The 18,209-nt window shown below is 38.9% G+C and overlaps 1 protein-coding gene across 1 annotated transcript in view; it reads right to left on the bottom strand.

Annotated features, from left to right (window-relative positions):
* CFDP1 (craniofacial development protein 1) overlaps nucleotides 1-18,209 on the bottom strand; it is a 103,356-nt gene that overhangs the window by 60,975 nt on the left and 24,172 nt on the right. The window contains exon 5 of the mRNA XM_059667422.1: nucleotides 17,731-17,850. Within this exon, the coding sequence (XP_059523405.1) occupies nucleotides 17,731-17,850 (120 nt within the window). The remainder of the gene's footprint in view (nucleotides 1-17,730; nucleotides 17,851-18,209) is intronic.

The following is an 18,209-nucleotide window of genomic DNA, read 5'->3' as shown; positions in this document are numbered from 1 at the left end:
CAACCACTGAGCCACGCCAGCCAGGCTCTAGTTTTGTTATTTATACATGAAATAAAGGAATACTAATCACAACTAAAATAATATCCTGATTTCTCTGAAATCTTGTTTTATTTATATCTCACCCCTTTCTTGAATATTTTCAATGAATGTCCATAAAACAAAAAAGGTGGCAAAGAAGAGAAGAAACTAAGTATGAGAGAAGATAAATAGAAATAAGACTTCAGCCATAGTTGGTTTGGCTCAGTGGATAGAACTGAAGGGTACCTTCCCTGCCAACTGAAGGGTCCCGGGTTTGATTCCGGTCAAGGGTACATGCCTGGGTTGTGGGTTCAATCCCCAGTAAGGGGGGGAGGGTATTTAGGAGGCAGCCAATCAATGATTCTCTCTCATCACTGATGTTTCCATCTCTCCCTCTCCTTCCTCTCTTAAGTCAATAAAAATATATTTAAAAAAAAAAAAAAGACTTCACTCACTCATTTGTGGAATATAATCAAACATAAACTAATGAACAAAAATAAATCCAGAGACACAGAAGCATCAAACAGACCCTCAAACCTCAGAGGGAAGACAGGGGAGGATGAGAGGGGGTTAAGAGATCAACCAAAGGACTTGTATGCATGCATGTAAGCATAACCAATGGACACAGACAATGGAGGGGCGGGGGGAGTCTATGATGGGAGGTGGGAACAGGCTGGGAGAGGTCAATGGGGGAAAAGGAGACATATGTATACTTTCAACACTAAAGAATTTGAAAAAAGACTTCATATGTTCAAGTGCAATTTAGCCAATTTAGTTTCAAAGAAGCAAAAACATGAAGCCATTAAATATGCTCATGATTGAAAGTCCCAGGCAATTGCTCAAAAACTTTTACCCCCACTGCCCTTCTCCACAGAGTCACTTAGTTCTATATTTTTCTCATAATAAAAGCCATGAGAAAATCCTCCAAGCAACCAAGAGGTAGTCAACCTGAACTGGCTTAGCAATACATAGGATATCATGCCAAGTGGCATAATGTTTAGCTCACAACTCTGTTGTATCTCCTACAACTATTCCATCTACTCTATGTGGCAACTTTGCTAGTGATCACAAGCTACAGCCTGAACAGTTTATAATGATGTACATCATATATCAAAATCCCTTATGTACATTTTAACTGGCACCTATGTTAAATGGGAGGAAACAACTGAAGAGTTATCCATAAGGAAACTCAAAGTTAAGTGCAAGAAAGGCTGAGGGAATACCATGTGTTTCCTGATTGGGGAACAAGGGTTCCAGGCACATATTAGAGCTTTTGCTCATTCTGACAGTAAGTGCACTATGAAATGTACTGCTGTGAAAACAACTCTTCTACAACAAGGAAATAGAATGAATTATGAAATAAGTTTTGTGGAATGAGTAAGGAACTTCCCTACATGTCTATGCTTGAACTATGGCATGATTAAGCTGAAATACATTGTCATTCCAATCGTATAACAGACATTACAGTCTGTTTCCAGGGTCAGTTACTTCCGGAGCACAAACTATGTAACCAAAAACATTCCTGCTTTAAAAAATTAAGAATATATATAACCAAAAGAATAAGAATGAAATCTCCTTAGTCAAAGTTTACCCAAGACTTTTTAAAAATGGTGATCATTAATAAAAGCTATTCATTTATTCATTCATTCAACAAATACCTATAAATTATTTACTATGTACCAGACTGGACATACAAAAGAAAGCCACTGTGTGGCTCAGTGGTTGAGAATCGACCTATGAACCAGGAGATGGATGGTTCAATTCCCAGTCAGGGCACATGCCTGGGTTGCAGGCTCGATCCTCCAGAGTGAACATGCAGGAGGCAGCTGATCAATGATATGCTCTCATCATTGATGTTTCTATCTCTTGCTCCCTCTTCTTTCCTCTCTGAAATCAACAAAAGTGTATTTTTAAAAAAGATTTTTTTTTTAAAAAAAAAGAAAGAGCCCTGGCTGGTTTGGCTCAGTGGATAGAGCGTCGACCTGCAGACTGAAAGGTCCCAGGTTCAATTCCGGTCAAGGGCACATGCCCGGGTTGCAGGCTCGATTCCCAGTGGGGGGCGTGCAGGAGGCAGCTGATCCATGATTCTCTCTCATCATTGATGTTTCTCTCTCCCTTCCTGTCTGAAATCAATAAAAATATATTTAGAAAGAAAGAAAGAAAGAAAGAAAGAAAGAAAGAAAGAAAGAAAGAGAGAAAGAAAGAAAGAAAGAAAGAAAGAAAGAAAGAAAGAAAGAAAGAAAGAAAGAAAGAAAGAAAGAAAACTGAAAACCACCATAGTAGAATATGAGCTGATACAGAGTCTGGGCGGCGGGGGGGGGGGGGGGGGGGGGGGGGGCGGTTGTCAGTGGGGTAAGGGAAGAAGTTTCAATAACTTTCGACATGGGTTTTATTATCCACATAATAACAGAACTGATCTTAAGCTTATAAGAAAGTGGAAATCTAGAACTAAAACCCTAAATAAAGTGGAAACTATGCATCCTCAGGGAAAGGACAGACTAGAAAACATTCACCTAACAGCACAGGAAACAGACAAGAAAGTTTCTCTCGGCTTGGGCTATAGGGAATGGGGGTGGGGGGTGGGGGGGGAGTGGCTCCTGACAACTCATAGCCTGGGCCTGCAATCACATGAATTTGTGGCTCATAATTTTTGCAAATATAATACCTGAATATTCCAAGAACTCCAAAGTAAGAAATTAACATAAAAATAATCCCAAGCCAGGACATCTGAAAAGAAAGAAATTTATCTCCACTTTAGAGAAATACAACTTCACCTCAGGGCACCTGAGATCACCCCACAGATAAAACCTTGCTAACGATAAGTGCAAAAAATACTAAACAGGAAAGGAAATAATCTACTATGACATCCCACAAGTAAAATAAAAACAGCTTTAGAACCCCAAGAACTTCTGATAAAAAAAAAAAAACATCAGACAGCAACTATAAAGAAAGTATACTTAAAATTATTACACATATAAAAGAAAATCTCAGATCCTATAGAAAAAGAACAGGTAGATCTGAAAACTAACCAAATAGGATTTTTAAAACTAAAAAATGTAGTCACTGAAATTAAATTCAATGGACAAGTTGAAATAGGTTAAACACAGCTGAAAAACAAGAACTGGAACATAGGGAATAGCCAGAAGACAACTCAGAGAAATAATGAAATGGAAAATGCCAGAGAAGTACAGTGATAAGGAGAACAACATGAGATCTGACTACATAACTGAAATTCTAGGAGATAATAGAGTGCAAAGGGGCAACATTCAAAGAGATAACACCTGAGAATCTTCAAGAACTTTCAAAAGCCACAAATGCTTAGATTTAAGGAACAAAATCCACATCATGCACATTACTGAAACTACAGAAATCCAAAGTCGAAGAAAAGATCTTAAGAGTCTTTACTCTTTGTAGGGCATGAATAAGAAAGAATAAAATAACTATGCTTCATGGTCAAATATTTAAAGGGCCATTAGGGGAACAGGAATACGAAGAAAGAGGACATGTATTAGGGAAGGGTTTGGGAGGGCAGAGGTGGGGCTTGAAAAATGGGCAGGATGGAGAGAAATGAGGGCAACGGAGGAGGGGGTCGAACAGTTTGAACAAAGCTGAAAGAGAGTAAGGGTCAAAGGGAAGGACTCCTTTCTGGCTGTCAAATAAAGTAACTCAGAAAAAGGTGTGGTTGGCTGGAGCTCAAGTGTGGTGTTCACTAATATCAGGCTAAAGAATTTGAACTTAATATTAGGAAACAAAGATCAAATTTTTGAGCAAGTGGTATGATCTAAATTAAATCTCTACCAAATTATTCTAGCAGAGGCATGTAGAGTGGATATAGAATATTGTAATTTAGGAAATAATTACAATAGTCCAAGCCTTTCAAAAGAAATTACATGAAGTCAGATACTTCAGAAAATCCAGAAATAAAGGCAATGGGAATTAAGATGAACTATAGAGGAAAGAGGGGAAGGAGCAAAACAGGAAGAATATAAATGAATATTTTTTAGACATTTTGAAGGTGAAATTAAAAGAAGGTAATGGATTGGGCAGTTGGGTAGTGGGGAAGGCAAGAAAGAAAAGGGAAGAATTGAAGATGGCACTGAGGTTGGGGCCTGAGTGAATGAGAGAATAGTGGTGGTTCACACTTTGGCGCAGCAGATTAGGAAACTGGATTGGAAAGCAGCCTTACATTCTAGTCTAGGCTCTCTCTCTCCTGCAAGCTATTTAACTTCATAGACTGTATTTCTTCAGCTTTGTAAAATGGGAGGATTTAGAGATAATGAGTTAAACGCTGGACCAATGTGGTGCTAAGGGAATTCAGAATACATTTCCACAAGCAGGAGCTCAGGAAAAAGGCAGTCCTATAGATGGTTAAAGCTGTTGGAGTAGACGAATGCTATTATTAAATGCATAAGGAGAGGAGGCCTGTGAATCTGGGGAAAACTCTAAACAAATATAGAAAGATGACAGTAGAAAGCTCAAAGGTGTACCAGTCTTATCAGAAAGAAGTATCTTTGACCTTGGATTTCTGAGACAGTATATCAAAATTAGATGACACATCATATTAGGAGCAAGGAGTTGTGTTCCATTTTCCATTGCCAACCAATTACCTCAGTGATTGATACAATGTAAGGAAAAATAAAAGCCTTTATCATAGACTTTCCCTTCCATACCTGGGAAATAATGATCCTTTGCTTTCATTATGGTGTTAAACAAAGTCCTAACATCGAAGAAGTTTTTAAAAAATATAACTCCAATTTTATAAAGACAGATACTTCATAATCTAAACCTTCACAGAGCTGAAATTCTGCCTGGCTCATTCTTGTACAATAATGTAAATCGCACAGCAGACCCAAGTTTAGCCCAACAGGAAAATTGGCTTCACCACATCAAGACTGAGAAAATAAGGTTCAGATTGGTCCAACGCAAGTTAAATCAGAATGACTTTCTGAAATGATATAAAAAACTTGAATTTAGTTAACCCACACACAGTACAACACAGAAACATAGCTGAGAAGCAGACACAACATTTGTGGTTACTATTTTAAAGGAAACTTTCCCTCAAATCTTTTCTTTGAAGCTAGCTATACTAGACAAAAGACCAAGATCAAGAGTGTTTGGTACATTGTATTCCTTGGATCATTCTAATTCTCACTTCTGGTCCAAATAAGTCATGTGACATTCCCTCTGACTATAGAGAAAACTCATTTTTGGTTTCTGACTCCTATAGCTCACCATCTCACAGGCAGCTAAGGCTAAGGGATCCCAGTTTCAAGCAGAAGTCAATACAAAGGACGGTTTTTCCCTGCTCATTCTCAAATTAGCAGCCATTGAATTGTAACACATTTCAAAGGAAAGGAAAGGTTAATAATCAAAAGGCTGTGACTTTTTTATGGATCATATGCATCCAGAATTACTAGACCTAAAGATGAAGACTTGTTCAGCTTTCCATTTTCTCAACGATATGGAAATATTAGCCTAGTTTAAAAGTTTTAAATTATTTCAGCTTAAATTTATCATAGGTTCCCTTGGGTAACATAAGGCTTTGGCAAGAATCCAAGGCTAAGTAACTGAATACAGTAAATGCTAAACATCAGATCAGCCGGCTCTTCAATCCCTGACCAAAATAATTAGAACACAGCTGCTCAGCCTCTCCCATAAGAAAAATCCCCCAATCCAAATTAAAATATTTACCCAATATGAATCTTTGTATATAATCATAACCTTCCATGAAATGGCAGCAAAATACCTGTATTAGAACCTGATGAGAATATAAGAATCATTGATTGTCATGCTTTGAAGAAATTGTTCTTCACTAATGTTGAAACATTTGGAAATATGTAACTTCCAACATTAAGGACCTAAGAGAGAAGTAGCACAATGTTTTAAAGGATCTATAATATACAGTCCCTAAATTGGCTCACAATTTCCCCCAGTATTTATAAAACTCATATTTTTACATGAATTCTTAAGTGACTGAGAATTAACTCTGATGATTTGATACAATATGATATAGATGACACCCCAAATCTTAATTTATTCTTTTTTTTGTAACACTTGACAAAAGCACAAAAATGTAACATTAATTTACTTCTTGAAAAGAAGTATGTTTTTGGTAGAGGTTTTCAAAGGAGGGGAAATTTTAAGCCACAACTCAAACCAGCAGTTTGTGAAGATCTAGTTAACATAATTGTGGAGAAAACCCTGACGACTACTGGTAATGGTGTGCAGAAATGGACCCTTGCGTAACAATGGAGAGATTTCAAATTGGTGTTGCCTAATTGGCAACATCTATTAGGATTTACAGTGCACACACATCTGGTGACCCAGCAATCACACTTCTAAGAATCTATCCTCCAGAAGTAACATATACTGTATTGCAAGGATTATTACAGAATTACTCATAACTGTAAAATTTGGAAAACTAGTATTCATCAATAATGGAATTGTTACTCAAATTATAGATTATTCACACAAGAAAGTACCATTCAGGCATTTAAAAAAAAAATAGAGGTGTTTATACTGAGCCTGGAAAGATGCCCTAGATTGTTAAAAATTCAAATTGCAGACTAAAATAGAGTGAGTCCATTTTTGTTTTAATGTATATATAATTACAATATATTAGCAAAGCATATGGAAAAATAAGCACAAAACTAATAAATAGTTTACAACAATTAGCCTCTTAGACTGGGAATGAAGAAAAGGTAGGTAGAAGAAACTTTCACTGCCTGCTTTCTGAAAAAATTTAAGTGGTGGGACTATGCGTCATTTTTACTTTCTTATTTGTAATAAAAAACAACAACAATAAAAGCTTTGCATCTCAAGGAAATAAATGAGAAAAGAAAAATCATCTTCACTTTCTAAACACAATGGTAGAATTTGAAACAAATTCTAATAAAAGAAAAATGTAGAAACTATATAGCACATAGAACTCTAATATCAAGAGACTAACCTAATTAGCCAAAGAAAAATGTGACACACTCTTATACCAAACCTTGGGAACGCTTCAAGTTCCTGGGATCTTGCCAAAGACAACTAACTGTCTTCCCAGGGGGGATTCTGCCCTCTAGTGTACAAAGAGAAGTTAAAATACATGAAGCCATTAATAAATTAGTGAAATTAAGTGATTTCATTAGTGAAATGAAGTATTTCCACTTCATTCCTAGAACATCACAATTTTCTCCTTCAATGGAAGCTTCTATATCCTTGTTTCTAAATCAATTTCCTATAATCAGACTCAGTAAACTTTGTGACCGTCATAACTTTGGCTACCGATTCTTCCTATTCTTCTTTACATCTCCAAGATCCTCACTTTACTGACTCATAATTCACACCAAGAGAAATTTGGCATAACTAATGATATAGAAATATAGCAAAATAAAGTTTTTAAAGTTTATAACAGATATAGGCACTTGGCTCTTACTAGTAAACTCACATTTCTGAAACTTGGTGGCACTATAGCTCAAGAATAAAGGTAAAGGGAAAAGGCTGCACTATACAATAAAGTCTTTCTCCTCAGAGGATTTTCTAAGAACACCAGGCAGAATTAGTTTACCTCTCAGCAACTTTGAAAACCACTAGGGACACTTGCTAGATTCATAGTATTTGATGCAGGTATTTAATCCAAATTGACAGAAATTACCCGAATTTGGTGACCACAAATGAAAAAAAGGTCTTGCTTTGAAAGCTTTTCATTGTTTGGGATCTCATTGAGATGCTCACATTGGCAGGCTCTTCACTGTTTGATCCAAGTGTCAAATACTGTGGGCCCCCCAACAACAAAAAGGATTATCACTAGTCTCTACATAATTATAATTCTTCCAGTTACCCACATGGCCTGGAACAATCTCTTCAAATCAAGAATGTGAATGAGAATAAGATCACCTTTAATATATTCAAAACATGCCAACTATTCACAGAGAAATCTTTAAAAAAATATTTAACTTTCAAATTCATTTACTCTATACCTGTAATACCTATAGATGTTTATTTAAAAAGCAAGTTAAGAATAAATGAAACAAACAAAGCAGAGTTTAGCATCCATTGAAGAACAAAAAGGTAAAAATCTGATAAAGGGTTTTCTTGCCCTGACACAAAGCACATCATTCTGGAGCTGATAAGCAGTACCACCAGCGGTGCCAGAATCAATCATTTCCATTCGCCACACTAGCTCCGAGAAGCATTCTCTTAAAAGCTGTTTCTAGCTAGTGCTATTCTGGAACAAATGGCTGCCAGAAGAAATGCACTTAACACAAGCTGGGCAAGGATATCTCCTATCCAACTCCCCTGGCAACACTATCATATACACTGCTTACCACGTAGGATTCAGACCTCAGTCGGAGCTTATTACCATATAGAAACAGCCATTATTCCCCAGCTGACTGATCACATCTTGTCCACAGCTTGTTGACTATTAAAAGATTATGTTTGTACATTTACAAACATAACTGAAACTCAATTTTTAAATCATGCTAGTCTCTTCAATTTCATCAGATAGGAATGAGACTGAAATAGAGGAAACCTGGACTAACCATGGTTAATGGGGGGAAAGCTTACAAAGGAAAAGGGAGGAAACAGTCATCTCATTTCCTTCAAAACCAGCAAGGTACAAAAGAGCTTTCAAAAAGTCCTTTATCAGCCCTGGCCGGTTTGGCTCAGAGGATAGAGCTTCGGCCTGTGGACTGAAGGGTCCCTGGTTCGATTCCGGTCAAGGGCACGTGCCCGGGTTGTGGGCTCAATCCCCAATGGAGGGCATGCAGGAGGAGCTGATCAGTGATTCTCTCTCATCATTGATGTTTCTATCTCTCTCTCCCTTTCCCTTCTTCTCTGAAATCAATAAAAATATATTTTTAAAAAGTCCTTCATGAATTATAAAGTTGAAAAGAAATGCTTTTAACGTAAAAAGCCAATTAGGAGGATAAGAGAGAGTGCTATAGGACACAGCAGCTGAGAGCACAGGCTTTGGTCTCAAATAGATCTGGACTGGAATTCTGAAATAAAACACTTAGCACTGTGCCTTAAATTTGGTAAGTTGTCAACAGAAGCTATTTAGTCTTTTTAAAAAAGGTAAAGAAATGTTTAACTTGAAGTCTGAAAAGATAATATGTCAGATATTTAATCTAAACAACAAACTGGATCCAAAAGGAAACTGATCTGATCATTAAAGGGAAACTTGTCATCCCAGAGTGTGAGAAACCCCTGCCTACAGGAGCCAAGCAGGTACATAAATGAGTGAAGCAGCTGAGGAGGGACCAGCAAAGGGCAAACCCCGCTTACTCTGCTCCAGTTCATTGCTGCTGTAAGGAAAGAGGGAGCAGTGGCACAACTTCTCATTTCTGACGAAAAGCTAGTAACCCAGACTTTTATGTCAACTCTCCTGGTTTTTAAAAAAATATATATTTTATTGATTTTTTACAGAGAGGAAGGGAAAGGGATAGAGTTAGAAACATCGACGGGAGAGAAACATCGATGGGAGAGAAACATCGATCAGCTGCCTCCTGCACACCTCTTATTGGGGATGTGCCCGCAACCAAGGTACATGCCCTTGACCGGAATCAAATCTGGGACCTTCCAGTCCTCAGGCCGACGCCCCATCCACTGAGCCAAACCAGTTAGGGCTCTCCTAATGACCAACTAGGGACAGATTGTCTAAGGACTGCCCATTTGTGTCTGTCCTTGAGTGGAGTCTCCAGAAACTGAAGGAAGCTCACTGGTTATATAACTGAGGGGCTCCAGCTCCCTAAAACAATGTGTCTCAAAGGGGACACTGCTGGCATATTGGGAAAGAAAATTTTCTGTACAAACTGTCCTAAGCAATGCAGGATATTTAGTACCACTGGACCCTACCAGTGGTCTCCTCAAGTCATATAACAACCAAAATATCTCACCACAAATTTCTGAACACCTCCTATTGGCAGTACCACATCTGCTAAGAATAACAAAGTTAATTTCAAAGTTAGTGGGAAGGGCAAGAACATCTATTTACAAACAGTAATAAAATAAGGACAGGGCCAGCCTGGAGTCAACTAAAACTAAAATCCCAAATTATCATCAAACAGGAAATCTCACTGAATACAAAGCTTACAGCTGGCTATGGGAACAAATCAAGGCCTAATTCCCTTTCCTTACTTCTAAATTAATTACAACAGAGGAAACTGCCTTATCTTTTCTGTAGCCATTGCTTTTATAGTACTACTAGACATTACAACTTTCCATCACTCTCTTTTGTCCTACAGCAGGAGATTACTTACGGAACTGCACATGCTTCAAAGAAATCATGGTGCAAGAAATCTAGGCACCCAAGTCACCCACCCCTGGGTAACTAAAACTCCTAGATATTTCCCTTATGGGCATTCTCCTTTTTAAGACCATATTCAAATTACCATATGACCCAACAATTCTACACCCAGGTACATACACGAGTGAAATGAAAATTCATGTCTATTCAAAAACTTATACATTAGTGTTCATAGAAGCATTATTCGTAATAGCCAAAAGTAGAAACAACCCTATGCCCATTAATTAATATACTATAAGTATATAGTATATATTTTATAGTATATTAATTGATGGGCATACTTTATAGTACATACTTATAGTATATATTTTCTAGTATATATATATATATATATCTTTTTGTTGTTGTTGATGTAAATACATTTGCTTTGAATAATTTAGGGGTCTTTTCTTCCTTGTTTGTAAAAACATGTGAAATATATTTGCTTTGAAATGCTCCTCTCAACATGAAAGCAATTCCTTTAAAACTAAAAGAGTCTAAAGACATAAATTAACATAGGTCAGAGGTCTGATTGATCACATAACAAGAGAGTCTGATCAAATATTAGAAACAGCCCGGCTGGTGTGGCCCAGTGGTTGAGCATCGACCCATAAACCAAGAGGTCACTGGTTAGATTCCAGATCAAGGTACATACTTGAAGTTTCAGACTGGATCCCCAGTAGAGGGTGTGCAGGAAGCAGCCAATCGATAATGTTTCTATCTCTATCCCTCTCCCTTCCTCTCCCTCTAAATATCAATAAAAACATCTTTTTTTTAAAAAAAGTAAGAAACATTTGCCCTGGCCAGTATGGCTCAGCGATTAGAGCATCGGCCTGCACACTGAAGGGTCTCGGGTTCGATTCCCAGTCAAGGGCACGTACCTGAGTTGCAGGTTCGATCCCTGGTACCGGTCAGGGCTCATGCAGAAGGCAACTAATTGATGTGTCTCTTTCACATTCATGTTTCTCTCTCTCTCTTCCCCTTCCTTACACTCTCTAAAAAGCAATGGAAAATATATCCTGGGGTGAAGATTAAAAAAAAAGAAGAAACATTTCTACCTAACATAGTGGCAATATCAGACTTTTGTTACTTTAAATGTCCAATACTCTCTATCAAAAGACTATATATACTGAACATTTTTAAAATGTTAAAAAGCCAACAAAGTTATATTAACTTACGTTCAGGGAGTTTGGGAGAGAGCAGATTAACTGTTCGTACAGAAATACTCTGTTACACAAATTAAAGATTCCTGGGAACTGGATTGGTCAACAGCCTGAATACTGACCAACCTCAGAAAGTCAGGCATTTTTCCTGTCTTCCCAAGTTCTGGGTCTTCTATCTTTACTATGACTGTAAAGAATCCTCTCTCTCCTATCTTTGGGGCAAATAATGCTAAACTGACACCACCCATAAGATTGTTTAAGACATCAAGAAAGCCTTTTCTTTTTTTTTTTAGGTCATTCCCAATTTACGGGAGTGGGCAAAGGTAGGTTTACAGTTGTGACAATTCAAAAGTTTACTCTTGCATTATTATTTATATATTATTTTATTATTTGTATTATTTGTCATTGCCTTATTATTTCATGTCCTTACTTATGATTGTTTATTGATTTTTAGAAAGAGAGGAAAGAAGGAGGGAGAGAGAGGGAGAGAGAGAAACATCAGTGTGAAAGCTAAACATCGATCAGCTGCCTTCTGTATGCCCCTTACCAGGGATGGAGCCTGTGCCCTGTCAGGGAATCTAACCAGCAACATTTTGGTGCACAGGAAGACGCCCAACCAGGCTTATGATTTATCTTTTAGGTAATGATGACTGGTAACTCAAACTACTTTTGTCTACCCCTGTATAAGGAGGCAACTAAATAATAAGCCCTTAATTAGACAAGTTAATGCCTACTGTCGGAGTACAAACTTTGTAATAGCCCAGTGCTAGAATAAGGTTAAGTAATGAATGTGGGGTTGAAGGCTAACCAGCCAGATATGCACAAATGCTGGGAGAAGCTGGATGTAAGTGGCCAACAGTATTGGTAATGATGATGGGGGTGGGGGTGGGGTAGAGGGAGGCGTGCTCACGAGCTTAAAGTAACAAAACTACAGGAATTTAGACACTGAGCATTGTGCTTTCTACTACCAAATGTAGAGAGTGCTTTTTTCGGTCTCTAATTCCTGCCTCTAATTAAAATTGGGTATTTGGTTTACTCCATTCCCAAAGCATAAACTTCGGCTTTTTATAGCCTAAGCAGTGTGCTATTTTAAACATGTGGAGGAAATGCATTTTCAGTTACAAACATTTGCTGCTGTAAATTTGTTCCTATTTGCTAGCAAAGGATGTGGGACAGGATGTTTTACTCTGCTGCTCTGGTTTTCCTGTATTGCTTAAAATTGTTTAGAGAAAAGAAAAAATAAATAAATAAAGTGTTTCTGCTGGACAATTTCTATAAACTGAAGCAACTCCAAAAATTAAAATAAAAAGTCTGTGGAAAAAATATTAGAATAATTTTCTTTTAATACATTAGTTTATTCCTATAGATTTTTCTCCCTAAAAAGATTTTCCATAACATGCATGTGCAGCCTGCAGAAGACACTAATGTTGGCACTAATAAAATGTGCCCACTTAGACACCCCAGGTCAGCTGAATTCTTCCTGACCCTGTCTTTTCCCAAGCACAATTACAACTGCAGAAGCTTTTTGAAATGTAAGAAAAACAATCAGGCCAACCTTGAGGGTCATCTTCTAGATTTATTCAGAAATTCAAAGTATACTGCATCATAATTCAATGAGTCCCCATTTTCATATATTACTCTGAGGGCTTTTTTACTCAGGCAGACATATCCTTGTATCTGTTATGTTTCATTATTTTAAAAAAACTGATTTTGATCAAATTTCACTTTACCCCTTTATAAGGGAGTCAGTAAGTAGTTCATTAATCTATTGAAAGATATTTTATCAGTTGATTCCCTTTAAGGCAGTGGTCTCAACCTCCCTAATGCCGTGACCCTTTAACACAGTTCTTCATGTTGCAGTAACCCCCAATTTCATTGTTACAAAATGAACATAAAGCATAGTGATTAATCACACAAAAAATATGTAATTATATATGTGTTTTCCGATGGTCTTAGGCGACCCCTGTGAAAGGGTCGGTCTACCCCCAAAGGAGTCACGACCACAAGATGAGAACCACTGCCTTAAGCCCTCCTCCATGCTGCTCTCTGCCCCAGATGCTGTCCTGGATGGGCAAAAGACTTTCTTCTGGATCAAAGCTTAGTCAAGCTTCTGTGAGCCCTCTTCTCTACTAGGCTTCAGTCTTGGGCCCTGTCCTTGCTGGGCTTGCATAGCCCAGTTTTAGCAAAAATCCTGCAAAGTCAATTTGAAGAGAATCCCCCATTCTTAATATCTGATCACTCTCATTATCTGATCGAATTCCTCATTTCCCATCTTTGATATATATTTCCTAGCCTGACTTCAGCAAGAATCCTGTTAGGCAGGTTCAGCAAGAATCCCCCCACCCCTGATGTCTCCTCTTAGTCATATTCTACCCACTGATCCCGCCCCCTCTCATTCTGCTCCTTGGCTATGAATCCTCAGCTGTCTTTATTGTTTTTCAAAGTTGAGCCTTCTCTCTCTCCCATATTGTGGTAGTCTTAATATCCACTGCAATAATCCTGAGTAAGTCTTCCTTACCATTTAAAAAAGTGTCAGAATAGCCCTGATCGGTTTGGCTCAGTGGATAGAGCATCGGCCTGGGGACTGAATGGTCCCGGGTTCGATTCTGGTCAAGGGCATGTACCTTGGTTGCAGGCACATCCCCAGTAGGGGGTGTGCAAGATGCAGCTAATCGGTGTTTCTCTCTCCTCGATGTTTCTGACTCTCTGTCCCTCTCCCTTCCTCTCTGTAAAAAATCAATAAAATGTATTTAAAAAATAAATAAATAAATAAATAAATAAAAATAAAAAAGTGTCAGAATAACCTTTTCTTTCACAAGACTCAGTGGTCACTGGAGCATCCTGGCAAGAGATGGAAGAAGGGAGATCTGGGTATTTATTCTCCCAGAACCCCCTAAGAGGGCCCATCACTCAAGTGAAGGCCTCAGTTCCTGTCAGGAGGCCCTCTCTGTCTGTCATAACCTGCTCCCCCTCCTACCCCTTCAGGTCTAGGGGTGGTAATGGAGCCTCATTATTACCAGCCCTGCGGACACCGCACTATTCCTATCCCTGTGGTTTTTCAGCACTTTGTGAGTTATTAAACTCTCCTCAAAGTATCCTAATATGAGGATACCATCTGTTTCCTGCTGGGTCTCCCTAATACAGATCTCATCTCTGCATATCCCCCGCAGCCCCCGCCCGCCCCACCCCCCACAGCAGATTTCTTATCCTAGAAAGGTTATTATCCCCAGAAAGAAAGGCATGATTACAGGATGCAGTGATCTTTCCATGTGAGTGACTTAGTGACAAATAAGTTGACCTTGTTAAGCTGCCACTTCTCCCTTCTCTAGTTAGCTTCATAATCATAGCAACAGGGTATTTTCTGAAACATACTGATTCTCTAAGTATCAATAAGAATTATATTAAGAAATGCCCTGCCCTAGCCGGTTTGGCTCAGCGGATAGAGCGTCAGCCTATGGACTGAAGGGTCCCAGGTTCGATTCCGGTCAAGGGCACATGCCCAGGTTTGTGGGCTCGATCCCCAGTGTGGGGCATGCAGGAGGCAGCTGATCAATGATTCTCTTTCATCATTGGTGTTTCTCTCTCTCCCTCTCCCTTTCTCTCTGAAATCGATAAAAATATATTTAAAAAAAGAAATGCCCAAGGAGGGCTCCCCTCCTGGGAGCTCGCCTGTGCCTTCCCCCTCCCCCTCTCTCCCCACCCCTACACCCCAGGCACTTTACCATTAGCTTCCCCACTCCCAAGTTCCAAGGGCCCTTCCTTTACCTCCAGAACTTGTTTGCTAAGCCCATTTCTTCTAGGAATTACTTTTTCTACCTCTATGATTTACCAAATAAATGTTCTCTTTTTTTTTCACCCCCCCCGCCCCCAAATAAATGTTCTCTTACAAAAAAAAAAAAAACCACCCAAGGGGGCTAGAAGTGAAAATTGTGCTAGCTGAAACTATGCTAGAAACCTAAGTTAGAAGAACCTTTGCCTGTATATATATTTGGTACTTAATCCAGAGGTAACAGTCATAGTAACACTTTTAATAAATGCAAGAGACATTACTTAATAAATATCAGTAACCCAAGTAGAAGCCTGCAGAGGCTAACTCCATATATAGTCTAAAGCAGGAATTTTTCAAATTCAGGTTGTAGTAGATTGTAAAATCAATTGAGTTATCACATTTTTAAAATAACACATTCTTTTTTTTTTTTAATATATTTTATTGATTTTTTACAGAGAGGAAGGGAGAGGGATAGAGAGTTAGAAACATCGATGGGAGAGAAACATCGATCAGCTGCCTCTTGCACACCTCCTACTGGGGATGTGCCCGCAACCAAGGTACATGCCCTTGGCCGGAATCGAACCTGGGACCTTTCAGTCCGCAGGCCGACGCTCTAGCCACTGAGCCAAACCGGTTAGGGCAACACATTCTTGACATAATAACGTAAGGCAGAAAATCAGAGTTCATCATATATAGTAAAGGGAAATACTATTTCACTTTTTTACATACCTATATTTATGGGTGTACTAGGGCATACTGTAAAATGTATTCCTTACTTTGAGTGGCAGTCAATAAAGTCTGAAAGCTACTGGTCTGAAGAGAATTCCTTTCAAACAATATAATGATTATAAGACTAAAAACATGTTGCTTAGCCTACAACCTAACCTTTTGAAAATCTCAACCCTCACTAAAAATAGTTTATTTTGTGACAAACACATCAATAACTGAAATAAAAATGTTATGAAACAATATTTACTCTTAATATGTGATGTCCTCTAATATCTTTTATTCCATTTTATTTCTTTTAAATGATGATTGCAAACCACAGCTTAAAAAGTTCAGGGCCAGGCCTGGAAAACTCTGCTCACATACCATGGTCCTTCCAGAGCTGCCTTGGTCGGTGTTTGTATCACTCCCACTGTGGTAGCAAGCACTCCCTCCTTTTGATTCCTAGGTTTCTGTGTAACTACTACATGACCTCTGCAACCCAGTTTGTCCAGCGAGCAAACTGTTCACTTGTAGTCAGAAGCAGATACAGAGCATGGCGCAGATGTGGACAGAGCCCCAGCCACACGTCCTCGCACTTACCACCACGGCATACCGTGAGAGCAGCACCTTACTACAGCCCCTGCAGCCCCCAGCCTGAGGACTGATGGGAGTTGGAGGATAAATATCCCAGCCTTTTCGCCCTGGCCATGTTCTTCACAATCTCCCTGAGTTCCTCAGCAGGACTGAATACCAGCCACCACCAGCAGCAACCTGCTGCGTAATGCACCCTGCGCTGGCTTTCTTCCCACCCCTTCTCACCTCCCTACTGGGGCTTCTTGGAATCACCTCTCACATTAAAGGCTTGCACTCAAACCTCTATGTCAGGGTTTGCTTCTGGGTAAATGTAACCCTAGTGAGCACACCCGTCTAACATAGTGTTGTTTGGAGCCAGGGCTGCAGAGATGAGAAAGGCCTGTCCTAGAAAAGCTCATACCCTGATAGAAAAACCAATTATTTTTTTAATGTAAAAAAACAACAACTTTGCTATTCATAGCAATGACATAAGTATGTCTGGGGAGGGAAGAAGCAGCAAACTCTGACAGAAGGGTCAGAAAAGCCCCTATTGGTGACTTTTCTACCCCAAACATCTCAAGGACACAGAGTCCCCCACAGGAGTCAGCAGGTGGTCAGTGCTACCTATACGGGGTGGTCCATGTTCACTTCTCTGTAGGCTAGTGCCCTGGTTTCTCATATTACTGTGAGGCTTTACTTCTTACATCTAGGTTAAGAAAAAAGAGGTTTTTATTTTCTCCAAAGAGAAAGGTTTCTATTCTAGTCTTCAGCTAAAAATAACTCAAATAATATAGATTATATGAAGGAAGAAAATCTATTAAGTTCCTGAAAATGTGTTAATAGAATTATCTGTAAATAAGCTTTCATCTTTTTATGTTCCTTTGAGGTCCTTAGAGGATTGGAGTACACGACCCAAATCTTCATTAGATGTTCTGAAGAACTGCTGATATTTTTATTTGTAAGTTATTTTTTTTTTATGTAAAGTTTACTACATGTTCAGCCCTGTGATCAACACTGTAAACCAGGGCTTTTTTCAGACTGGTATCCAAGAGAGACCTTTGGCTAATTTTCCTTTGCATCTTCCATTTAGCAAATATTTCAGCAAAGGCAGAGCAGCAACATAATTCCTTCCCTTTCAGGAAAGGAGTCATGACAGCGGGTCCTTATACCGAAAACAACTTCTCCAATGTACCAGGTACACCTGGGCCTGGGACTAGAGTACTCACCCTGATCCGGCAGGGAGTGACGCTAGAGTCGAAGGGATATTAGTCTGTGGTTTCTCTTTCTCATTTTGCTTGAGGAAGGATTTGGCCTCTTTAGATGTAGCATCCACCTCCTTAGTCACCCTGTGCCAAGGAAGGAAACATTAAGTTTACAAAAGAATTAAAAAGACAGAAACAAATCTAAATAAAGGGAATAAATGACAAGGAAAAACATCCACTGGGCTTTCAATAAGTTCTGGCTGCTAAGCTTTATGGTTCAAGTTTACTACAACGGATTTAACATTTAACATTCATTTAACATTTTCCCATGCTAAATGAAACAGCAATGCATATAAACTTGAGCTCTCTAAAATCCCCTCCATTACTTCTGTCAGCATGAAACACTCCAGTAGTCACTACTGAATCACAGTCCTTGTGGGTTATTGATGTGAAGGCTGAAAAAGGCTCTCCTACTGCACCTCACTTGTAGATTAGGACCCACA

This window comes from Myotis daubentonii, chromosome 15 (genome assembly GCF_963259705.1).
Source record: "Myotis daubentonii chromosome 15, mMyoDau2.1, whole genome shotgun sequence".
Classification (NCBI taxonomy): Eukaryota; Metazoa; Chordata; class Mammalia; order Chiroptera; family Vespertilionidae; genus Myotis; species Myotis daubentonii.
Note: the sequence above shows the minus strand (reverse complement) of the source record. Positions and strands in the feature narration are given on the sequence as shown.